At 35.2% G+C, this 26,652-nt stretch overlaps 1 protein-coding gene, 1 long non-coding RNA gene and 1 pseudogene across 3 annotated transcripts; all 3 read right to left on the reverse strand.

Moving 5' to 3' along the window:
• Nucleotides 1-12,274: 12,274 nt before the first annotated feature.
• Nucleotides 12,275-18,714, reverse strand: LOC113333178 (annotated as a pseudogene).
• Nucleotides 18,715-19,346: 632 nt separating this feature from the next.
• Nucleotides 19,347-20,681, reverse strand: LOC113333157. Its single transcript, XR_003351824.1, has 4 exons — nt 20,651-20,681; nt 20,357-20,492; nt 20,167-20,241; nt 19,347-19,636 (listed from the first exon to the last, which is right to left on the reverse strand). It is a non-coding gene; the product is annotated as an uncharacterized LOC113333157 (long non-coding RNA).
• Nucleotides 20,682-21,443: 762 nt separating this feature from the next.
• Nucleotides 21,444-25,135, reverse strand: LOC113333156. 2 transcript variants are annotated; one of them, XR_003351823.1, is made up of 8 exons: nt 24,606-25,135; nt 23,547-24,276; nt 22,939-23,440; nt 22,728-22,828; nt 22,551-22,640; nt 22,320-22,444; nt 21,976-22,190; nt 21,444-21,687 (listed from the first exon to the last, which is right to left on the reverse strand). XR_003351823.1 is itself a non-coding variant. In XM_026579663.1 (7 exons), exons 2-7 carry the CDS (start codon nt 24,153-24,155, stop codon nt 22,046-22,048), a joined length of 1,572 nt encoding a protein of 523 aa, XP_026435448.1. In that variant the 5' UTR covers nt 24,156-24,276; nt 24,606-25,135; the 3' UTR covers nt 21,886-22,045. The 2 variants fall into 2 exon arrangements, 1 of the variants encoding a protein (XP_026435448.1); XM_026579663.1 differs by lacking the exon at nt 21,444-21,687 and having other exon boundaries at nt 21,886-22,190.
• Nucleotides 25,136-26,652: the final 1,517 nt, after the last annotated feature.

The following is a 26,652-nucleotide window of genomic DNA, read 5'->3' on the forward strand; positions in this document are numbered from 1 at the left end:
GTATTAAGCCGCTACAAACACTAGCCTACTACCAATTAACTTCGGACTGGACTGTAGTTGAACCCTAATCAATCTCACACAGATTCAAGGTGCAATTGCGCTCCTTACATCTCTGATCCCAGCAGGATACTACGCACTTGATTCCCTTAGTTGATCTCACCCACAACCAAGAGTTACTATGACCCAAAGTCGAAGACTTGATAGACAAATCTCTCTCACACAGAAAAGTCTATAGGATTGAATAAATCTGTCTCCCACAGAAATACCCAAGAGTTTTTGTTCCTTCTTTTGATAAATCAAGGTGAACAGGAACCAATTGATAACCCAGACTTATATTCCCGAAGAACAACCTAGAATTATCAATCACCTCACAATAAACTTAATCGACTAGAGAAAAAATTTATTGTGGAATCACAAACGATGAGACGAAGGTGTTTGTGTTTACTTTTCTATCTTGCCTATCAGAGATATAAAATCTCGAGCCAATTATTTCAATTGTACTCAACACGATAGAAACAACAAGATCATATCACGCAACTAGAAAGATAATAGTTGGGTCTGGCTTCACAATCCCAATGAAGTCTTCAAGTCGTTAACCTACAGGGTCTCGAGAAGAAACCTAAGGTTAAAGAAGAATCGACTCTAGTTATGCAACTAGTAACACATAGGAGGTGTGGGGATTAGGTTTCCCAGTTGCTAGAGTTTTCCTTTATATAGTTTTCAAATCAGGGTTTGCAATCCAAGTTACCTTGGTAACAAAGCATTCAATATTCACCGTTAGATGAAAAACCTGATTCAACCAAGCTAATATCTTTCAACTGTTAGATCGAACTTAGCTTGTTACACACAAATGAAATGTACCCTCATTTAGGTTTATGTAACCATACCTAAACGTGTACACCATGTTGGTTCACAAATAGTTAACCGAGTTTAGCCATATGATTACTCTCATATCAACCTTATTCATCTCAACCATAACTAGTTCAAATGACTCAAATGAAACTAGTTAAAGAGTTGTTCAATTTTTATAGAAAACACAATTGAAACCAAATCGGTTTGATTCACTTGAATCAATCATGAACATTATATCCACGGTTTGCAAAGATTGCATTCCTTATGATTTAAATATTTAAGTTCATGATCTGACCGATTTGACAAAGTAACCAGCTTAAGTATGCGTACGGGTATGCGTACTTAAGAAACCGGATTTGAGTTTGTTAAGTTTCCAAACTCAGCAGAAATTTTCGGTTCGAAAACTCCCGACAGTATGCGTATGGGTACGCATACTTAAGGTGACTAGTTTAGAAGTTTGTAATTCCCAAACTCAGCAGATATTTTCGGTTCGAAAACTTCCGCCAATGTGCGTACGGGTACGCATACTTATCTTGTCTCCTTCACCAATTTGGCATACACACATATGCATACACTTGGTTCCCGATTTGTGGATTTATACAGTAATGTGCGAACACACTATATATGTTTATATCCAAACATGGTTACGTTCTCAACTCTTTATTTCAATCATTGAAACATTCTTCTATAATGACAATAGCCGTTTTCACACACTATCAGCATCAAAGCAATTTTCAAGATATTGAAATAATCATTATCAATCATTCCAAGTATACATCAAATGATTGTATCACACAAACCATGCAAGATGTTACTCGAAAATTTTCACATGATATAAGATGAACTTGGTCGAAGCGAAAGCTTGCCAACACATATTTCGAGAAATATGTAAGCGAGATATACTCAGCTCGAAATCTCAAATGTGTATATAGAAAGCTATATCGTAATACGACTTATGTCTCAATATAGGAGATAGAGTATAAATAGACTTTCCAAGTGATAGATGAGTTTTCAGTCTCCACATACCTTTTTTCCGATGAAGTTCCACAAGCTCTCCTTAGTAGTTCTTCGTCTTCAAATGATGAACGTCGTGAAGTCTAAGCTCAACTACACAATCTATGTCCTAGTCCGAGACATCTACAAATAGGCTAGAAATCAAGACTTATAGTTTTGATCACTAACATTGACAAACATGCTTGAGATAGAAACGCATGCGAGTTCGACCGAGCAGTGCTCTAACAAAAACAACAAACTAAAAATTACTTTTTAATTAAGTAATTACTAATTTAAATTTCAAAATAAGTAAAAGTATTACATTGATTAACCATCAATTAGTCAAATATCATCATCATTATCATCAATTGTGTTGTTATATGCAAATTGATGTTCCTTTCGTTGTTCTTTTTCTTCCATCTTCCTTTTTAGCCTGTTAAAATCCATTCGCCATACATATTTTGTTTCTCATTCATTGTTATAGAGTCTGCATTAAGAATCGTATGCTAATTAAGAAAGACGACTTTCATCTCCTTTATAAATTTCCGGACAACTGCTCTTTATTTCTTAGTTGTCCGTTGATGGTCCATAAACTCGTTCATGTCAAAACCTTCAGATCCTCCTTCTTGGGATAACTTTCTCACCAGTTTTGCTTTGTTTCTTTCTAAATATTTCTTGTTTAGCAACATTGAAATTTGAATTGGCATTTCGAGTAGTTGTTAAACTCGGTGAAGAAAACGACAAAGCGGTTTGAGAAAATTGTGTGAATTGATGTAGAAGAAGAATGAGATTATGGTGATGTTTCAGGAACTTTATAACTATTTGCTTACAAAGCTGGTTCATTTAGGTAACTCTTTTAAGATATTGTAACAACACATTGGAAACTTTTGTAGTTTATGTGGTGCCAATACGATAGACAATTTCGTTCCTGCAATTTACAACAAAAAAATTATTAACGATCACAAATAAATTAAAATTTTAAATATTTAAAAATTTGACATGTTATATTATTAGATCATTGCTCCGTTTGTCTTTCCAAGCATTGGTATGTCAAGTTTGGTTGTAAAGTTTAGTTCCAAACCTCGAAGTCGCCTGATTTGATTACTAAAATCAACTTTGTTAGATTAGACTAAGAACATAAAAATGTTGACACTTGCTCTGGTTACTCACGAAGATTAGAAGATATGTCAAAGATAACGAAGACATCTTCCTTCAGTTTGAAATTAGTGATTACATGTTTGACTTGTTCCATTTCTATTTTTTCTTCTTTCAAGTCAGTATTCGTTGAAAACATAACATGTGAAGTTAAGTTTGTTTATAATGACTTTAGTATTGGTGACTTGGTCATCATGCTATGATCAAAGTATCAGTAAAGAATGATAAACTAGTTGTTTCTAGAACTTGAGTATATGGAGTTACAAAGTATAGTTTATCAATGGTCTTCGTATTGTCGCATTGCATTAATTGGTAATTCGTTATTATTTAATATGTTGAACTTCCATATGTTTCATAGATTGCACTTAAAATCTACAAAATCAATGATCTTTAAGTTTTAGCCATAAAAGGATAAGAAGTTAGAGGAATACAAATATTGTTGTTGTGATATAGTCAGAGGAATACAAATAATGTTCCCATCAATCAAACTTTTAAGAGAGCACTATGATAGAGATTTTACATGTGGAGTACTGTTATTTTGATCTATATAACTACTAGTGGATTATTGAAGAAGACCAAACCTTCAAACATCGATCCAAAAACTGCCTGCTTCTTGGATAGTTACCAATTCTCGTATTATCCAAATGAGATAAGATAAAGCTTCTCCCTTTTTAAAAAGATAGCAACAGTACTAACAGGATTCCTGAAATGAATATATTTAACTCAGTTGTTATAGAGTGAATTGCGACCCACATTTCAAGACCCACTAGAATCCGTTTTTGAAAATTCTAGAGTCAAATGAATAAATTCATATCCGATTAATGTTTGGAGTTTATTCCAAGACAATTTATTATACTTCGAAATCAACTTGTTATTTGACATGAATCAGCTATTACAGAGTGAATGATTTAAAACCCACGTTTTTAAACCCTTGAATTACGGATCTTTTGACCTCTTAAAGAAAGATAGTAGAATGTCATTTTGTCTTCATCAAATATCATCCCAAATTAAAGAACACATAATATTGTGTTCTAGAACCTTTTTTGGTTGAGACCTAACAATGTCTGGAAAAAAAAAAAATAAAAAATAAAGTGATTAAAGAAAGATAAACAAAGGCATATTTTCAATAACGTTACTCCCTCCGTTTCAAAATTTTAGTCCGCTTTGAAAAAGTCAAAATATAAAGAAGACTATAAGATTTTCTAGACTACCCTTACTTATTTACCATAATTTTTCTCTAAAAGATATGATGATAAAAAAAATAAAGATATTGTTTACTATTTTTTACTATTTAGATAGATATTTCTAGTGATTTTAAATAAGATCTTATTGAAAATGTATTTCGAATTAAAATAAAATAAGGGTATCTTTGAGAGTTTATTTAAAAAGTATGCCTATAAACAAAAGTAGGACATAATTTTAGAACTGATGAAAATAATATATATGACAAAAATTTATGGTTTTCTTGCGGCCACTTCAGAGCTTGCAGCACATACTCCCGCCGCACTATAAACTCTTTCGTTGATACATTGCAAGTTCTCTTCGCAACCAAAATTTCCGATAGATCTTTAAGTTTACATGGAAGTACTTTAGCTATCGCATTCACATATTGTATGAAATTAATAACATTACCACCATATTTATACTGCTGGCCTTTGACTCGATACACCGGCATTACTGGATGGACACGAGCAATCAAAATCTTCTCAAGATCAGTTAAACGGGATAGGTCGTTCGGTACATCTCCTGGAACCATTTTATTTTATTTACTAACAGCAAAACTTCTTAGTGATTCTTGTTTGTACGTCAAAGAGGTTGTCTCGTTCACTTGTTACTGAACTCATTATCAGTAAAATCGAAGGGAAATATGAAAAAAAATGATGACTCGAGTTTTTAGATGTTTACTGGATAATTCTACTTGAGGCAGTTGCTACTGGTACGTCAAAGAGGCTACCTAGTCCACTTTAGGCATATGTAATTGGCACATCAATGAGTCCATTGCAGCTCAGCTTCCCTCGGAGGAGTCGAGCTTGTGCAATTCTTGGACTTCGACGGTGTTTAAGCAATGACTTTTTATACCTTAGTATTCAGTTTCTGTGGAGTTGTGCTAATCCTCCAGAAAATTTAGAACGTTATAAACGATTGTACCACATTGGTAGTAGGTAAAAGGGTTGCACATAAAACGGATGATTATCTCTTAAATCTCCGGTCAAATATATCTTTTGAAGTTCAGGTGGTTGCATACCATATCATGACGAATTAAATTCAGAACAACATGACTCATGAGATGGATATATTTAACTCAGTTGTTATAGAGTGAATTGAAATCCACATTTCAAGACCCACCAGAAATTTTTTTTGAAAATTCTAGAGTCGGATGAATAAATTTATATCCAATTGATGTTTAGAGTAAATGGTTTAAAACCCATGTTTTTATATCCTTGAATTACGAATCTTTTGGCCTCTTACACAGTAGAATGTCATTTTGTCTTTATCAAATATTATCCCAAATTAAAGAACACATAATATAGTGTTCTAGAACCTTTTTGGTTGAAACCTAACAACGACAAAAAAAAAAAACAATAAAGAGATGAAAGAAAGATAAACACTATTTTTGTTAAAAACACCTGTAAAATTTAAATGAGAGAATAAATAGAATGGAAATTAATAAGTGACAAGGCAAGCATATTTTCATTAATGTTACCTCCGTTCCAATATTTAGTCCGCTTTGAAAAAGTCAAAGTATTAAGAAGACTATAAGATTTCCTAGACTACGCTTACTTATTTACCATAATTTTTCTCTAAAAGATATGATGATAAAAAAATAAAGATATTAATTATATTGTTTCGTATTTAGATAGATATTTTTAATGATTTTAAATAAGATCTTATTGAAAATATATTTCTAATAAAAATAAAGGGTACCTTTGAGAGTTTATTTAAAAAGTATGAATATAAACATAAGTAGGACATAAGTTTGGAACTGATGAAACTAATATATATGACAAAAAAATTGAAACTGAGGGAGAACAATTTTTGCATTAACTCAACCAGTATCCATCAAAACCTTCTTTCTTTTTTATTCTAAAAATCTTTTGCTTAGACTGTAACAAAAAAAAAAATCAGATTAGGAAATTGTCAAACACCATGTCCACTTTTCCAGTATAACATCCAATTGGGTGTTTATAGTGAAAATTAATAATCAAGATTAGATAGAAAGAAAAAAAGTGAAACTTTGTATACCCTGAATCAAGAAATGTGACATAACCTCCAAAGAGAAATACTTACAAGAATATCATCAGCGTCACACCATGGAATAGAATCTTTGCCTCTGAAAATCGAGTCAACTGGTTCGAATTTTTTTCGTATTCTAGCTTGCATTATTGTTGTTGTATTTTTTCAGAGGCTGGAAATTATTAAATGTGGCGTCGTCCAAAATCGGCGTAAATAGTAGAAACCTAGTTTCCCTAGTGAATTGAAATCATCTTATATTGATGTGCATCACGAAGAAATAAAGAAGAAGAATAAAATCCTGCCAATATGGCAAGCTGAAGAAGAAAACCATAAATGACACAAAATGTCTAAATAATCGAAAACCGACACGGAAGCAAAATTTAGACTCTTTACTAGTCGAATAAGACTAATTTGAAATGATAACCCCGAAATAAAGTGGACTTGAAGCAGTATTGAGGTCTCTTCAATCCAAAGAATAATTGTATTCGAGATACTAAAGAGATAAACAGTTTTGAATGGATGGATTGTGAGAGACTTGCATCAATTACCAAAATTGTATAAAAAGTTATTACTTTTAGGAAAATAAGTTGAACAAGCCACGAAAAACATTATCATCGTTATTATGCATCATGAGAATTTCCATTATCATCATCTCGCAGAAAACATCATCATTATCATCATCCCACAAAAACACTAGCAATAGAAAATATCTCTAAAAAATTAGTAGCATTTTCAACTCATTCTTCTACAATTTATTCTTCATCATCATCATCATTAATATTATCTTGAAAATCGTTAATTTCAACTCTTGGACAGAAAACATCATCAATATTAAAAATAAAAAAATCAGACAAAAATGAATGATTTCGAATGAATGCACATAAAACAAGATTAAAGAAAATACCTAAATATAAAGTTGTTGAAGAAGAAGAAATTGAAATTTTTTATAAAGAACAATCTGAATCAGATGCTAGAGAAAAAACTAATAAAAAAACATTAACAAAAAAAGGTATTAATTCTCTTGGTGTTTTTTCTTTATATTTATAGGTTTCTTGTTTATGTGCATGCTGAATAAACCTTTGAATTGATCCAACCGACGCCTAAAAATGTATTGTGTATTCTTCCATGGGTAAAAAAATATGTATTGTTTGATATTTTATATTCGTCTATTCTTTTTTCAGAGATCTAATTTGCTTTTAATTTTGAAGCTATATATTTACCTTCTTATGAACGGTTAAGCATCAAGTAGGTTTAGTGTTGATATGTGCAGATTTCATGCGCAGATTCTAGTTTAGCATAATTCCTGCACAAAATTCTAATTATGGATATATTTAGCAGAACTTGTTTAAAGAGTTTAATCATTACATAGTCATTTAGTTTATCATATATTGAAATATTAAGTTATAGAGTATATTTCTTGGTGATGTTTGGTTGTTTTAGCTGTTGTTGATATGTTTTTTATGTTTTAGATAAAATTTAATGTTTACAAATATCGAGTGTGTGCACACTTTTTTGTGCATATTATTTGTACATATTGAATTTGTGCAAATACGAGTATGTGCATATTATGAGTGTGATACGTTGTTAACATCTGATCATCTTTAAAATATAAGCACGTATCTAGTGACGCATATTTGTTACACAGGTCTAGGTTGAGCATACTTGCTGCACAGATCCACTTTTGTGTATTTTGGATTTGCAGATAAAAAATATGCATAATTACGACCAGATTGAATTGTGCTTATTTCTTACACAGATTCAGGAAGGAATACCTCATACAAATAAAATATGACTGTGCATATTGGTTGTACTGAATGTTCTAAAAGAGTGGATAGTTACTCCCCATCATCGGCAAATCTTGATATTACTATAAATTGAGTTGTGCATATTTGCTACATATACCTAGTTTGTGCCTATTTATTGCACATACGTATGATTTTCCATTAGTATAATTTATTACGACATAAATTGTTTCTTATTATATTTATGTTCTTCATTTGTAAAAATCTATTTCTTTTAATGTTGATATTATTTTGATAGATCGTGTATAATTGTTACACATATTTATTTCGCTTAAAATCCAGTTCATTGCTGGGAAGACCTTTTACGACTTAATTGAGATGTGTAAAGCCCTAATCATGGTTCTAAGTAGTATTCTTCGTAAACCTTGGTTACAATGTTATAATATGGTTATGAAAAAATCTCTTAATATATTACAAGACAATAAGAAATTGAACCGTTAACCATCGTCTCCGACAATAATCCTTCTTCTTCTTTCTCTCGAATTCTCTGGCCTCCAACCTTTGACAGCAACGCTCTCACTTCTCCTATCACAGGAAAAATGAAAACTCCCCGCCTCTGGGCATAACTCCCCTTTCTCATCTTCTCTCATTTGTCTTTATTCTTTAAAACCCCACTTCCGACAATGCTTCCAAATAGGCCCCCTTCTTAATCCACTAACAACTTTATACTTCCATGTTCAATCAACTGGCCACATGACTACTTCCGCTGTTTCTGGAAAAAAGTTATTATCATTTTTTTTTGATTTGCGCCAAAAACGAAGATAATAATACATTCGGTGATTTTTCCACTCCACATTCTTTTAATAAAAGTTTCCAACATTATTTTGCGATTCTTGTCAATTGAACAAGCAAAATCCATAATTTGCTCAGTTAACTGATTTTTTGTTAAAAGGAGAGAAAAATAAGATTTGAGCGATGTGAAAATCATAGTCGACTCGATATTTAAACCTGCATAGTCTTTATGACTCAGACCACATTAACCTTCCTAAATATAACCACGGATTGCACACAACTGACAATCTCACACCCACTCTCCAAATGTGTCCACCGCCACCACCATCAATTTCTCTGTCCGTCCTCAACCAACTAATAAAAAAAATTTCACCACCTTCTTTATTTCTTATTCTATAGCTACCGACAATCCTATCAATCCAAAATGTCGTGGAATATTTGAAAGTGTTTCTTAATTGTCATCCTTTGATCAAGAACAACATATTAGGTTGATTTTTTTTTTTGGGAAATCTACAATCAACCGATTTGGTCTCACAATAGCTTTAACCACAATTTATTTACTACCTAAAGCTTTCATAAATGAGGAGGGATTCCCAGTGGAGGAACCAAGATTTCTTAATAGGGGGTGCAAAACTATATTTTGGGGTGCCAAAAAATAACTTAAGAGGTGCAACGAAGGATCATATTTTTTTATATAAAGCAAAGAAATTTGTTTTGCGGCATATTGGATTTTTTTGACGCATACCTGGTGGAGCCAAAATAGGGTCATAGGCTGTAAAACTTATCACCCCTTATCCATCCATTTTTAATAATGACAGTTGTGCCCTTAATTAATTGGTAATATTAATGATTTAAGTTATTAATGTTAAATTAGTAGAGAAATCAGATTTGTGTGAGAGAGTCAGCCGGGTTTTTGAGAGTAAGAAGAAGAAGTAAAAAAGAAAAACTTGATTTTTGAGATTTTTGTAATTCAAAATGTGCGACTGAAATGATGAAAGAAAATCTTCATCTCGTAAACGTGTGATTCAAATGATTCACAGGTATACTTGTACACGTATTTAATCTCCTTTTCTTTTAGGTTGATTTCATCAAAAAATTGAATTTTTACAAACTAATGCGGTTGTTCAGTGTTGGGTTCGGCTATAAATTTATCTGCCGAATTTTTCGCGCGAAGAACGGTTCGGCCGGAAACTATACAGCCGAACCTAAGTGTTTGAAAATGTATTGTTTTGGTGGAAAATGTAAGTAATACATCACAGGTTCGGCTTATAACGGATAAAAACTGATACAAGTTCGGCTATAAATAACATGGTTCGGCTAATTATTTAAAATATTTGAACAACAATTTTATGTTCGGCTAATACTTGGACATCCATTATAAGCCGAACCTAAAATTAGCAACTTTATGAAACTAAAGTCTTAAGTTTGGCTGAAAGTTAGCAAATTCGAATCAGCCGAACCTAAATGTAATCCAAACGTTATGTTATTTGTAATGGGGTATCAATTATTAGCCGAATGTATGACTAGCAATTTTAAACAACTCAAGTCAAAAGTTCGGCTGAAAATATAGCAAAGTCGAATCAGCCGAACTTAATTATTTTTAAAACTATAAACTAAGTTCAGGTCAAAATTGATATTTATGAATTAGCCGAACTGTTCTTTTGAAACACAAAAAATTTAGAACGAAGGTAGGTTCCATTAGGGATTTTGCGACATTTTGATATCTCTAGCGCAACACTTTGTTTTACTGATTTTACAGTGGTGACTTTAACCAACGATTAAAGATTTATGACCGAACGATTAATCGACGACGAAAAAAAATTCTAACGGTTTGAGGGGGAGAATAAGAGAAGAGAAATTGAACTGATTTTGATTTTGATTTTGATTAGTTTAGATTTATGTTTTTAATTTTGCGAAAAGGTATTTAAGTAAATTAAAATAGTTAAAGGTAACTTAGTAATTTACCCATTGCTAGGACACCCCTTATAAGTATACCCTAGATGGTATCATCATTTAGTATGCCTCAAAAAAAAAATGTGTATGCCTCAAAACAAGTTTCAAGAAAGAAGCAAGATTAGGCTTGTAGATAGCCTAAAATTTCTAAATGGGCCTAAATTAGGCTTAGGAGTCAGTTTGGCAGTTGCACATCCTTGCTTTAAACTGCCTCCACCCTTAGGGATCCCCTAACACTCTAAATCTCACACTTTTTACGTTATTTCTGTGAATAAAAATCAAATGATGACGGAGTTGAAGCAAACATTATGTGGATATAATCCTCTAATAAAGCTCTACATACCTACTAAAAATGAGGCATTCTGAAATACTAAATCTTATAATCTACCGGCTTTAATTTTGACGGTTAAAAATCTGTTGCTTTTCAACGACTCATTTTCAAAGTAGTAAATAGTGATGTTATACATTTCAGAATACACTCATTTTTGGTAGGTATGTATAGCTTTGTAAGAGCATCCACAGTGGGCGAGTATAACCAAATTTATGGGATGAGATCCTAACACAGTGGGACGGAGTAAAGATCAAATTTGGACCAAAGATCAAATTCCAGACCAAATATGGTCGCGACCAAATCCCAAATTCTAATATAGTCGGGCGTAAATTTAAAGTACGCATGATGCTGGGCGTAAATTTAAAGTACGCTTGTTAACGGGCGGAGATTTAAATTACGCCCGATGAAATTTTAATTAAATAAAAAAAAAAGGAATGAGGCGGACTTTTAAAGTCCGCCTGTTAAAATTTGCAAAGAATGGGGCGGACTTTTAAAGTCCGCCCGATGGAATTTTAATGAGGCGGACTTTTAAAGTCCGCCTGTTAAAATTTACAAAGGATGGGGCGGACTTTTAAAGTCCGCCTGATGGAATTTTAATGGGGCGGACTTTTAAAGTCCGCCTGACGAAATTTTAATCATGTACCGTTGCGTCACACCACGGACTAAACCCAAATTTTGGTCTTTTTTTTGATCTTTGATCTTTGGTTTTGATCGCACCACTGCAGTTGCTCTAAGGGGATCATATTCCAAAATAGCTTCAAATTCGTTACCGTTTCGTTTTTATTCACGAAAATGACATAGAAAGTGTGAGATTTAAAGTGCAAGTGGGTCCTTCCTCTAAATAAGTAGCCCGATTGAAGAAACAGATAAACTCAAATCTTGAAAATCCTTAGGTTTAGGTTTCAAAGCTTTTTCTACATCGAAATTAATCAATGATTCTGCAATGTAAAATAGGTTAGCTTTTGATTATCTACGGATATAATGTATCCTATCCTGGTGGGACATATTTGGAAAATGGATGCGAGTTATATGCCGTTAGTGGAATCAAAAAAAAAAATAGGTACGCTAAAAGGATTATATTTAATAGATTATATTTAATAGACGAGTTGACTACGATTTTTACATTCCTCAAATCTTTCTTTTTGTCGCTCTGCAAGCGATTTGCGTTGTTATTCAAGGAACATAAATTGCAGAAAATACAAGTAGAGAAGGTAAATGTCGGTTAAGTACTTGATCCTGCTAAATGGAAACATACATAGGTAGGAATATATAATGATAACTAGTGAACTACTCAGGGTTTTACAAGCTGTTATAATACAATGATGATGAACATATCTCTCTCTTTCTCTAATCTAGAACCTAGCTGCTTTCATGAAGTTGTCAAATGGACTAGCAGGGGGCAGCTTCATAGCTGACCATGGTTGTTGTTCTGTGCTTGATGATCCTATGATGCTTTCCCATGACCCAATATTGTTGGTTACCTGCATCAAACAACAGCAAAAGAAAATATGATTTAGAGAAACTCTAGAGAAGGTTTCAGTTTCCAAATAACAGGCCACATCAGCTTTTAGCTTCTACGCTAATCTAAAAAATACAAGAGATTGTCACAAGTTCCTAAACAATTTACGTCGAAGGAGGTTAGTTAGAATGTTTCTAGATGAATATATTGGATTTCTTTTGTTTTCTTTTCTTTTCCTAAAAGCTCAATCTTTCAGAGGATTTTAAGCATATTAGACATTGGGTTAGCTACTCAAGAGTCCCGTACTCCCGTCTACTAAGAAAATATTGAGCCTAAAATTACATTCATCTACTTGAGCTCACCTTCTCGAGTGCAGACCTACTATCGCCATGTAAAGTAAGGGACAAATTATCAAATGAATTTGACTCTGGTGTTGTCTCATGAGCCAACCAGCTTGACAGCTTCTTTCTTGTACATGTACCTAGGGCCTCACATTGTCTAGCCATTGCACTGTATGGGAGAGGTGAGGTTGATATGGATGAACCAGCCACCTGACCAGCTACCTCAAATGCCTGGTTCCACAAAAGATATATGAAAGATCAAAAGCCACACATCAAAATCTAATATCAAATGAACGCCATTGTACACAATTTACGCAATCAGCATTAAAATTGGCGCAACATAAAAAAAGCATGTAATATGTGAATGTAGATCAGCATAGGAGATAGGTGTTCATACCGACTCGATTAACTGCCCAGCACTTATGATATGAGGCAAGGACGAGTTATTAGGCGTTCTAGGCATAGTGCTGGAGTAATTATGCACTGATGATTCAGTAGCTGCATCATCGTCCATGGTAGAGTTTGCTTGAAATTCCTGTTTGTTACATCAATAGTAGAACACTCATAAACACTCTTGTTATTATCAATACTTTCTAATAGGTCCAGAAAACCATCAGGGATCATATAGCATACCTCATCAAAGGAAAGTGATTCCTTAGCAAGGGATGCCATTTGAAGGTGGTCAAAGTCAAGAATCGACTGAGGGCCAAACAAAAAGGCATCATCGGGAGTGAAAACTTCAGACAACTGTGCGGCCAAGTCATCCGTATCAAGCTAAACAAACAGAAATAAATCAGCATTAGACTTGGTCCACTTGAAAGTACAAGTACAGCCATCTGATAAAACAAATAGAACGATAACATTTCTAGCACATTGACAATATTCATACCTTGGTCAAACAAGATAAGTTCTCCACCAAAATCTTTAGTATAACCTTGTCTGCTTCCTGCCGGGCTTCCCTTAACTCAAATAGTGCATATGATGCAGCTTCATGATCTGTCGCGGATCCAAACTCTTTCAAGTCTGCTTGAGGTTTTACGCACAGTTGCAGGTCATCACCAATGCTCAGATATCGATCATGCTAATTTCGTAGGAAACATTAAATCAGAATTTGATAGAAACAGCAAAGAGACAACAAAATAGATATGTCAATTTAGAATACCCAACATAAAGGCAACTTACACTGATACAGGCCACTGAAGTAAGAAAGTTATTTAGGTTGGGTACTTGATATATCTTTGCTGCAAACATTAGCATAGATGTTGCTAATGTAAAAAGCAACCTTTGGCACGAAGGGGGTAACATGTCTGCCAATGAAATTCAAAATAAACTTATTAATATTTACTGAAATCAAAGAAAAAGGTTCTTCCTCGCTATGAGATTCTCAAGCTGCTTACCGTAATTAGGATCAAGAGATATTCTCTTCAGAGAAAGTGGAAGCTGGAAGAAGCGGATGACAATGTTGTCAATTGAGTTCTGCGACATCAAATATTCAACCCAGTGAACGAAAACTCAAACACAATATAGAGCGTGTTCAAATGATAAATAGGAATCAAGTTAGATGACGAACTACATAGGTAACACTGAACGGAAAATCAGACACAATACCTTAGGACGAGAAGAAATAAGTGTTAAGCTGAAAGAACGGGCTATAGCTTCAAAATTGGATGGTAAATTATCTGAAAGACTGGCTTGCATCCAAAAGGCCGAAAGCAATTGAACTGTTTGATCTTCACTCAGTTGTATAGTATTTGGTTCCTGAAGTAGCCATTAAACAAACCTTAAGCGCATACAAAGAAAATCATAATATGGCCTGAATAACTAGTTAATACGTTATACATGAAAACCTCAAATGACAACTTACTGCATCTAGAGAGACGTTCGGCCCAGTTGCTTTTTCAATTATGGAAGAATTTAATTTGAAAAGGTTGGGCAACTTTTTATGAATCCAACCCTGCTTCCATTCCTCTTCAATGGTTTCACTTCCCCTGAAATCATCAGGGCTGCCATTCTCATGCTTATCTACTTTTTCACCGTCCTTCTCTTTGCGGAGCTTTTCGAGCAGAGCAGAGCAGTAGCCGAGGCGAATGCTGATGCAGTCTTGCACTGCCACCTCCTTGCTTCAAATTGAGACCCCGAATGCAACATGGAGAGTTCAGATCTAGAGGATGGTATTAGAATAGCCGAGAAAATTTGGTGTGCTCCAATACGTGCTTCAGCATCGGGATGCATCATGGTTCTCAGAAGTTGGACAAGAAGTGCTTCAGGGAAAATCTGTACAAAGTGGGTCAAGATAACAACTTGGTCCTTTCAAATTAACTAAAGAATAGTAAATTCTCAAATTTGAAATATGAAAAAAAAGACAGGAGTTGTTGAGAGTTTGAGACTGAAGAAACCTTTTGAGAATAAGAAGGAACTGATGCTAAAGATATAATGTGAGCTAGAATCAGCATTGATCCAATGGTTGCTCTTGCAACAACTCCCGTTGGTGGAAGATCCTCCAATGTAATCGCCATCAAGTCAAATAGTGGTCGAGCATCATCAATCTAATAGCGGCAGACGGGTCATGACAAACAAGCTTAGGTAATTGGACAAAAGTTAATAAAAGCAATTCGTAAAAAAAAGAAGTGAACAAAAAATCTCTTTATAAGAGAATCAACTTACTCCTCTAGCAATTTCTAGTAAGCAATCTTCTATAGCACTCTGAAGTGAAGTACTAATGTTTGGCTTTTGTTGTCCGCCAAAATCAACCGACGCCTGAAGACTCTTCTTCAAATGCCTACACATATCACTGACTATTCCAATGTCAGGGACTATAGCTTGTGCTCTTAATTGCTGAGCCAAGGCGGTAGCGATCTGAATCATATTAGATTTAGTTTGGGGATCATATGCCACATTTTTGTGGTCTAGATGGCGAATGATAGCAGCTAAAATTAGTTGTTGATTTTCTGAAGATGCAACACAAAATAAAAAAAAGGATCAGTACGGTCTTTGAAAAGATGTTTAGCTATGGACATTGTTATAAGTTGATTTCCTCAAAGTCTCCAAAAGAAAAGGAAGAAACTAAAAAAAGAACCATTGATAATAAGAAGCATTATTTTACTACAGAAAGGCATGAAAATTTGATAGAAATGCCTGAGTCTTCCACAAAGTAAGCCATGTCAGACAAAACAACCATCGCCAAGCCATGCTGTGGTTCCCAATGTTTTCTAGTGTCGAAGTAGATAAACATTGGTTCCAATACTCGACGCATCGTTGTACTTTCCTTGGCTAATTCCACCATTTTCTGGATACATATTTGAGTCCATACTGCTGGTGTCTCAGTTTCCTCCCTATAGCGTAAAAAGTGTGTTAGATACAGCAAAAGTGATGCAGAAAGATAGAGATTTCAAGTTTTCTTATTTAACTTCTACCTTGACAAGAGAGAACTATCTTTCTTTTCTGGACGGGGCCTCGTGATCATGTGGCTAGGGCTAACACTAGTAGAAACACCTGCACCAGCTCTTCCTTCACATCTTACTACTTCATCAACCCAGTTATGATTTGACTCTCCTCTTCCATCATCTTCAACATTTCTATCTGCTTTGTAGTTATCCAATGTGACGTGCACAATCTACAGAAATTGCCATAAATTACTTTATGCATAAACATGTTTTTGCAAACCGTAATTGAACATTAAATTAGAACATTATCACCGATACTCACCTCATCAAAATTAGCAAAAACATGTGAAAATTGTGCCATATGCCACACCTGTGAACAGAATAGATTATTAACATCAATGCTACCGTACTGTACATAACAAATTTACCTAAGTAGCAGTACAACACAAATAAGTTGAAAAAAGGTAGGAACGTGAGTTACCATTGCAGAAAGGCATTGCAAGCTTGACGCCCTCAAGCAGATTTTTTCATGCTCTTCTCCAGTCTCGCGTGCCAACGTGCATATTTTATGAACAAAACTCTCAATGTTATGATTATATGTGTTGTCAACCTGTTTGTGCAATGGGTCAGACTAATATCTAACATTAAAGATCAAACAGGAATACGTAAGCAAGAACATGGAAGTCGCAATTAAACTCGCCTGGCTATTAATGAATGTGGTTAAGGTGTGGCATCCAAGAACCCGAACAGTGTCTTTCTTTGTATCATCCAGAAGTTCAGAAACGACATTCAATATACTGCCAGCAAAATAAACCCTGCAGAAGCAACAACATTCATGAGATGGGAAGGCCAGATAACATACTGTCAAAGGTAACGTCAAATGCATTTACACTTGGTTCCCACAGAACAGTAAAGCGATTCACTGATATCCAAAGCTTTTAAATGACCAAGACTAAAGAGGAATGTTTGACAGGTAATACTTAAACACTTACATTTGCCCCTTGCATATGCACAACAATTTGTTATAGGCTTCCATAATAATATTAATAACTTTAATGTGCTCATTACGCAATTCTTTGAAGATCCTTTGTTCAAGGTATTTGACAATCTACAATAAAGAACAGTGAATCAGATTCACTTCAAATTGGTTACTGTCTGATGTAATCAAAAGATTAATGATACAAATAAACTTGAATAGAAAAATTTACCTTCGGAATGCGAATTGGGTTCTTGGAAGCATATTCACATAATTTCACAATTTTCCTTTCATTGGGAGGACCATCCTACAAATTCCTCTCAGAAATTAGATAACAATCTAACAAAACTACTTAGCAAAATGTATTCCAGACCAATGCAACACAGCAAAGGTGAGTTCATACTTACAAGAGATTTAGGGAAGATCTCAGCCAGTAGTTTCTTATAACGCTTGACAGGTTGCCGGGATCTAGACCTCAAAGCAGGACAGCAAATACACATATTCGAACATACTGGAAGAACCTTCCTTGAAATAAAACCCATTCCTGCAAAATACTAATCCAACTTTAAAAATTCGTCCTATTTACAAACATAACAAATATGATCAACTAAACCCATTGTGGCATGCAAAAGCAAACAACAATTTCAACAGAAAAAGCTTAACAATAACTCTAAACCCTAAAATACCTGGTAGAGAAATTTAGAAGTAGACAAACAAAAAAAACCAACATTCATAGTTGAATCAGCAAAATAAGCTTAAACTTCCCCAAGCCATAAGAAAATTTCAAACACAATTAAAAAAAAAAAAAAACACTTCCTTTAAGTTGAATCAGTTGCTATAAAAAAATGTTGAAACAGCAAACTAAGTTAAAAAAAAAAAGTACTGAAATAAACACAAAACTAAAAACAAAGAATACCCCACAACTCAGAATGAACTAATATGACTGTATTTTTTTAGAGCAAGAAAATTATCAACCAAGAAAATCCAAACAGCACCGCTTTTCAAAGAAACCCATTGGAGCTGAAGAATTAAACCCATCATCTTTATATACAAAGCTTGAAACAAACAAACATCACCAATGTGATCATCTAAACTCATTGTGGCATGCAAAACTAGACAACAACATCAAGTGTAAACCTAAACACTACAGAAACCCATTGAAGCTGAAGAACTATAATGCTACAAAAAAATCGGAAGGAACTAGAACTTACTTGAGCCTGCAACAAGGATCTTGGGGAGTAAAACCCCTACAAAAACTACAAAAAGAAAATTGCAGCTGAAGAAGAAGAAAGAAGAAGTAGAATCCAAACAGAAGAGGGACTAATAGTGTTTGTTTAGAAGAAAAAACATTGATACAAGTAAAGGAAGTCCGTCACGTGGCCGATGTCAGTATTTGGGTAAAAAGAGACCAGCTTTTTTCTATGTCAGAAACTTATTTCATATTTCAAGTCTGAAAGCTCAGCTTTGTACTACTATCATAGCCTACTCTACTTTCTTGGGGTTTGGATTTAACTAATTAATTTTATTTTAGATTAACAGATAAACAGGGAAAATTTGGAATTACATCAAACACAAAGAACCAGAAATTACAATATATCCGAACAGAGTTAGATGAACCAACTCCCAAAGGTGACAACTTTTTATTAGCTCTGTCTGTAGTCATATTCAATGTGTACCCCCAATTGGCCATTTTACCTTTGCAGCAGGGAAGAATAATGGCATTGATAATAACACTTCAAAGGGGTGTTTATAATAATTTAGCTGGGAACATTAATCCATTACACCAATCACACAACAGAAAAAAGGGTACAACTGAAAAAGGAAATAGTTTTACGTGTAGAGATTATGAGCAAGACTTTGAGTGGGAAACAGTGACAAAAGAAAGAGACTTCATTGACTATAGAATTGATCCATTAACCAAGATCTTGTATAAAAGGAGAGATAGAGAATCTCTGGTGAGTAGGGCTGTAAATACTCCGGTACGGTCCGGTTTTTTTATGGAATCGGTCCCTGTACTTGGTATTGACCGGTACCTCATTTTGAGGACCGGTACCTGTACTTGTATCTGGAGTTGTACCGGTCCGGTATAAGACCGGTACCGGGTTTTTTACCTGAAAAATATTACAAAATATAATATAACATTTCCATAAATTCAATGTTCAACAATCCAAAATAAGTTCAGGTTGCATACATATTTAAGTTCAACATTTTGCATAACTTCAAAACAACAATCCAAAATAAGTTCATAAGTTCAGTTTGCCAAAAAGTAAAAACAACATTTCCACTACCATATAAGTCTGTCTACGACAAGTCGACAAGAAATAATGGATGGCTGCACAGCCTGCACTTGCAAGTTGCAATCCTAGGCCACAAATCTGCACTTTCCCCTCCAATAAGGCCATTGATTGGATAGGACAACCTCAACCTGTGTGTATTACAAGTTTACAACCAGTTCAAAACAAATAGCAAGCAAATACATAAGAAGTTCATAACTACAGTTGAATTTGTGCAGATTGAATATTTTCAGTCCATTCATTTCCATACATTACATATTCTCATACACACCCCAATACTTATTGTACTTGGCAAACATACAGTATACATACTCAATATTATCAACAAATCCAAGTTAGGAAATACCTCCAGTGAGACATACACATAGTGATACTGTCATACATACTCATACAAGAAAGATACAACTAATTGCAAAACCATTCATAGAATCACAGTTAATCAGTTATCACTTATCACACAGTAGTACAGAGTACAATCAATCTATGTATTCATTATAACATATTAACATGTATTGCTCAATCAATCTGAATTCTCAAACCCTAAATTGATCTCAAACTCTCAATCAATGTCAAACCCTAAATCATTTACATCAACAAGGTTAATCTCATAAGATAGATTGCTCAATTAGAAGAACAAGAATAAGTAAAGACTGTAAAGTACCTTGGAAACAAAAAGGTTTAGATTGAATCTGATAGACGAAGAAAAAATTGGTATCCTTGGCAGTCACCACTTAACCTGCGTGAGTATAAACACTAGGGTTAGTTGATTAGTCAAGCGATAGCTACTTAAAATCGTTTACAATTCCTAGGGTTTCCTTTTGTTGAAACAGAAAGGAAATCGAAAAGATTACCTGATTGATTGATAGCTACTAACAAGTAAGACTTGAATCACTTGATGATGATCGTGAATTGGTGATTTCCTGATTGATTGGTGAGGGTAGCCGTAGTTACTCAGAGATGAAGAGGCTGCTCTTCATAGCTTCACTGCTTCAGAGAGAAAAAAAACGAAGAAGAAAGAAAACTGAGAGTGAGAGAGTTACGAGTTAGCGATTAGTATTAGGGTTATCTATATTGGACGGATAGGATTAAAACTAGTTAGGATCTTAACGGCTGAAATTAAACGGTACATATGGGCCGGTTCCTACCGGTACTCCCCCTAGAACCGGTGTCTGTACCGGTCTAGACCGGTTCTCAACTTCCAGTACCGGTGTCTGTACCGGCTAGACCGGTTCCGATCCGGTACCGGTTCGGTATTTCCGGTTCCACTCCGGTCCAGGTCCTCCCAACCGGTTCTTGTGCAGCCCTACTGGTGAGCGCAATTTGAAACAGTAACAATATCATTGACCAAAAAATAATAAATTTAAACAATTTAGTTTGAAACCCTAAACACTTTTGGCTCAAAGTCCTTTGAGCACTCCAAATTCTACAGTGTGTACCTCCAAGTTTTTTCTGTCCAGGGTTTTACATTTTCTTGTATCTATATATTATAGAGATTTGGTGGTAATCTCTGATCACCATAAAAGCCATAAATTTTAGAAAGAGCTAATTCTGTTTTAGTCTGGCATTTTGTCATTTTGACATGGTAAACAGAATGTGTTTTGAAGGAGACTTTAAAATAAAGTTGGTGGGAGATACACCAAATGTCAGAGAAGTCAAAATACCTGCTGCAATAAGGAAAACAAGATCTTACTTGTTACATATTCCACATTAATATACATACCATGTGATTACTAATTGTATGGTTCCACAACCACGAGATGAAGAAATTATTTAGTTTTTCTTGGGAACACTACCATTAAATCTTCTTCTGGTTCGTTCTGTAGAATGTGGTCCAAAATCCAATCTTCACTGCAACAATTTGGGATGGACAAATGGATTAATATCTTTTCATCTTTCTTTTATCCAGCAGTAGTATTATATATGAAACGGATGGGATATTGTTTGTCAGCCTTCTGAGGGAAAACAGGGTAAAAATCATAAACAAATAAGTGGCAGGCTAACATGCTTTAAAAGTTGAAGTGGAAAGAAGCAATGGGGTTTTCACTTTTGTCTCCATCCCCCCTTCCCTCCCATATGTATTTGAAAAACAGGACTGTTTTCTTTCTTTTGCTTCAAAAAGACCCCCCAGACTTTGCCTTTTGCATTTTCACATCTTGGGCACTGGTAGTGGATCATTGGATCACTGCACAAGTGCAGTACTTCAGTGGTTAGCAAGTGCACAAAGGGTTCATACTAATTTCTGTGTTAGAAATTTTTTTTGATCAATGAACAAAAATATTTACCAAAAGGGAAGAAAAAAACATGATTTGCTCTCAAAAGAAACGAGGCATGTAACTCGATGGAAACGGCAAGAGAATTAAAAGAACAAACAGCAAGAGAATTAAAAGAACAAAGATATATTATAAAAATTGTTCTCTTCACTTGTTTATATTTCAAGTTTCTGTGCAAGAGAAATGTTTTGAAATCATACAATATCGCATTAGGTATGGGTTCCACTCCATGGCTTTCTTGTTGGAAGCTTGGTTTCTTTCGGCTAAGCATCAGCAGGTTGAAACAGGTTGCATTTGTTCATGGATTGCCATATAGCATTGAAGGCTGCATAAAGGGAGATTTGATTTGGAATCTCGATACCTGTACGTATTGGTGCAAGATGGGCCAGCACATTTCGCCCTGGGTGGAGGATAACTGCAAATACAGATCAAGAAACCAGCAAAGCCATCATCAGCACTGAACATTAGCATCTTGTCCGCGCAACTAAATACTGAAAAAGAAGATAATCTAACTTGGGTCAGTGAGAAAGAGAAGAATTCGGACCTGCATGGTTTGGAGTCAAATATACGAGGCAAGCCAATTTCATCAGGAAATATAACAACTGTTCCAGTTGGACCAATGACCCATCTAACCGTGTTTGATGAAAGTGTTGAGGTTGAGGTTCTCTCCTGGTCAAAAAAAAAGAACATTAAAACCCAGACAATTTAAGATTTATTAACATAGGATCACCAGGTCTAAAAGAGATGTTACTTCTGTATAAGAAATTCTAAGTACCTGTGCTATTTCATCACGTCGCTTTTGCAATTTATCTTCCTTCTTCTTCCTGCTAGAATCCTGACCAAGAATTTTCCTGATTGCTTCAGCCTGTAGAGATTAACCAAATATACACAAAATAAGAGGGTATTTTTAGAAGAAAACCAGAAGAAGAAGAAACGCTGATGAAGTGCAAACCTCGGACTCCCTAGCTGCCTTTTCTGCTTGGGTTTTACGTTTATGAGCTGCCTCAGCCTTTTTTAATTGCTGTTCTACTTCAGAAAGTTTCTCCTTTTGTTCTGTCCATTGGCAAACATATAACAAATTCATTTAATTTAACAGAACCAATTTTTCTAGAGTTTAACTAAATGGCTGAAGTCATAAAAATAAATAAACAGAACCTACTCACTTCTTGGTGCTGCAGGAGGCAACCCATTTGGGAACTCAATCATACTCGCACCAGGTCCTGCAGAGATGTCTTTCCCTGACTGAAGGGCTCGCTGACGTGAAGTGAGAGACACTTCCTTCTTATGCTCGAGTTCACCGTCTGATGCTGGTTCCTCCTCTCCCACGAAATCAGCATCCTCGTCTGCTAACTTTGATCTTGAGTTCTTGGTACTATCCCTGCCCTTTGAGGAGCCAGGCTCCAAATCTTCATCATATTGGCTACCAACCGCCTTAGTCTTTGATACCATTGAAATTTTTCTATGTTTCCTGCTTCCTTCTTCACCATCATCTCCATACTCCCTAGCATAATCTGGAGCAGCTTTGGAAGTTTTGAGTCTCTCGAGATATCGGATTTCCTCATCATCATTTCCATCGTCAAATGCATCATCCAATAAACGTGGCTTGGGAACACGCTTGCTCTTACGAATAGCCTCCGAAGGAGAATTATCATCAGAAGAAGTTTCCTGCACAAATGCGTCCACTAAAAAGATAAGTAATACAATAACGCTACAATATCCACAAGTGTATTAAAGCTGCAGTCGAGCAAGGAGACGGTAAATGGTGGAGTACCTGCAGAATCAGCTTTTTCCGAGGCCGTGAAGCATCTACTGATGGAGAACTCTTCATGGAAGACGACCCAGATCCACCACCAGAGGAACCATTAGATGCAGGCTTGGTATGTAGTGTATGAGTAACACCACCCACTTTGAGCTTTACTTTCCTGAGCTTGTTTTCATTTCCTAAACCATCTGAATTTACTCCTGGGTTCCCTAGACTTGGGCTTCCAACATTCCTTACATTCCCCATTGAGTTTTCCTTCTTTCTCAAATGTAAATCAAGGCTTTCTTCAACACTCTTTACGCTTTTCCAGTTGGCTGGGGCAAGGGCACCTTTGCTGCACCTCACAAAATCTGACCCACTACCACCACCATTCTCGAAATGTCCGCGGCTGAAACCCTCATGCTCTCTTGATGCTCCATCGTCTTTTCTACTCCTTTTATATCCTCCAAATTCACCACCACCACCAACTCTATCAACAGCTGAAACACCCAAAGCAGACCTAGAAGTGGAGTCATAGGCAGTAATCTCATCAGCCCGTGGACGTCTAGGCATGTTACTTCTCTTCTTTCTAATAGAATTACCCGCACTATCTAATGCACAACCTTTTAATCCTTCCATTATACCAAAATCTGGACACGCCACCACAGATTATCCAAACGCCACCACTTAAACCACCAGAATGCCGCTGGTTCTACAGATTTAAGCTGAAGAAACCCCACAAATATTGTTCCTTGGCACACTACGAAACACACAAAAAAGGGTAAATCAATCAAGTTAGCATCAACGTTTGAATCAATCCAACGAGTGATCAAACATAAAACGAACTCTCCCCAGATTGAAGAATCAAACCCCTAAAAGTACCAAGGCTATTGGCGATTCATCACTAAATTCAACACAAAGACATTTAGTAAAACAATCGAAGTATCTGAAAGAAAGATGAACACAATAAACATAGCGAAAATAAGAACAAATTCAGAAACCTGATTGAACACAGCAAGAAAATCAAATCTAATCAGAACACATACCTAGATACAAAACCCCGAAGAAAAAAGAGGAAAAAGGCGTTACCTTGGAGAAGAAATTGATGAGAGAACTTGAAACCCTAGTTGGAAACAGCTGCTGGAGAAAGTTATAACTATTAGGTTATGATAAAGGGGCAAGATGAAGAAGAAGAAAGGAAGAAAAGACGAGACTTTATTAGTAATTTGTAATTGATCCTCGTCTTCCACCTCCATTGTTTTGTTACCCAACACCTTCTGTTTTTTTGGTTACGATACACCCCACTGCGCACGCTAACATAATTCCTCACTCTTACCATTTCTCTTTCAATTCTAAACTCCCTCGAGTCTAGATTCTCTCTGTGTACAGGTGAGATACGTCTCATACCCTCTTAGGCGTAGGTTAGACCGAGTTGCCAACAAATTTTAGCAGGATGTTTGTGTGTGATTTTGATTATCGGAGAGTTTAGTTCAGAAAAAAAAACCACGAGGGGTATTTCCCACTGGCTTGAGTCTCTTCTTTTGACACCCCTCCAATCCGGGTTTGAGCTGCTATTTTGACCAAAAACCGGGAATAAGTCCGTATCTCTTTTCTTTTTCTTTTTCATTTTTTGGCTATGAAAGGAGTAGGCCATTTTTCGCATGATGCGGGGAGTTTTGATTGTCCAATTTGATGCGCAGATAAGTGTGCAACTCTAGAGGAGCATTAGTGAAGTACCTATTCAAATACATCAACAAAGGTAAAGACCGTATCACGGTTCTGATCCAAAAAGTTCAAGAACTCGATGAGGAAACATGGGAAGGAGAAGTCGTAATTGATGAAGTCAATAACTAATTAGTCTGTCGTTATTTTTCTACAGCAGAGGATTGTTGGAGGATTTTTGATTTTGATCTTCAATATTTTGATCCATCTGTCGAGAGATTGCGTTACCATTTGGAAGATGAACACCCGATAATACTTCGTGATAGTGATGTCGTAGAAGATGTATTGGATCGACCAGATGTGAATGAGAAAAATTTTACTTGAGTGGTTTGAAGCATATAAAAATTATCCAGAGGCAAGGAACCTTACTTATGCGGATTATTTATCTGAATGGGTCTGGGACAAGGATACCAAGGAGTGTTAAAGAAAGGAAGCGGGGGAATATCGTCGGTAGGCTGCACAATGCGTTGGAAAACGACTAATTAAATATGATTTTTAAAGTTTTAATAAAAACTATAATTTATTTTTTTCTTTTTGTGAATGAAAAACTTATTAGTCACACACCGTGGAGTTTCCACTTTTTAGTTGTTTTAAGAGACTATATAAGATTTTTAGTCCCACATCGGGGAGTTCATCTTTTTTAAGTTGTGTTATTCCATTATATAAAGAAATTCACTACTTTTGTAAAATCTATGGGAAAGGGGTTGCTCTATATTTTAGAGGGACCCCATGGAAAAGTATTTTATATTGTTTTCTTTTGCATTCACGATTTTCCTTAAGGGTTTTTTCGAAGTTGGAAAGCTCAAGTTGAGCATCTACTACATATGCTAGTAGTAGGTGTAGTAGGGTGTTTTATCCTGGAGATATCCGTCCTGTGAGGGCTATAGCATCATTCTTGAGTGTAGTCGGACGCTAATGTCTTAAGGGCAATGTGTTGAACACGTGACACACTCTGTTTTTCCAAAGTTTTGCCTTGTTGCTGTTGCGGAGATCTGGGGAGCTCGTTTGTTTCATCAAGTCGATCACTTCCATTATAAAGGAGCTAAGTATCAATAACTCTTGCTTATTTGATTTTTCTTTGTTTTTGATTATTGCACCCAAAAATCTTAAGAAATTACAATTTGTAATAATCATGGATGTTAATTGTGAAGTGAAAAACAAAAACCGAATTTTTTGTCAGATGTAGAGTTTCGAATTTATCTCTTAACCTAGAAGGAATTTCGATGAACCCTTTTGACCAAATGTAGTAGACATCTTTGTAGTTACCCACATAAAATTTTGGAATTTTTGGAGTTGTAAAAGTATTTTTTTTGATATTTTACAAAACAGTAAAACGTTTCTGAAAAATTCTGACGAGCAGAAATTTGTTGTTAACTAAAGTAGTTTTTATGGGGTAACCATGAGTTTTTTGATA

The sequence above is a fragment of the Papaver somniferum genome, unplaced genomic scaffold, assembly GCF_003573695.1.
Source record: "Papaver somniferum cultivar HN1 unplaced genomic scaffold, ASM357369v1 unplaced-scaffold_132, whole genome shotgun sequence".
Classification (NCBI taxonomy): domain Eukaryota; kingdom Viridiplantae; phylum Streptophyta; class Magnoliopsida; order Ranunculales; family Papaveraceae; genus Papaver; species Papaver somniferum.

What these genes read in the sequence shown, in the direction of transcription:
- LOC113333156 (XM_026579663.1), bottom strand. Translation starts at nt 24,155, where the DNA reads ATGGAAGGATTAAAAGGTTGTGCATTAGATAGTGCGGGTAATTCTATT. An exon ending in GGAAAAAGCTGATTCTGCAG is followed by an intron (nt 23,441 to 23,546) that starts GTACTCCACCAT and finishes GCATTTGTGCAG; the next exon opens with GAAACTTCTTCTGATGATAA. An exon ending in AGGCAGCTAGGGAGTCCGAG is followed by an intron (nt 22,641 to 22,727) that starts GTTTGCACTTCA and finishes TAATCTCTACAG; the next exon opens with GCTGAAGCAATCAGGAAAAT.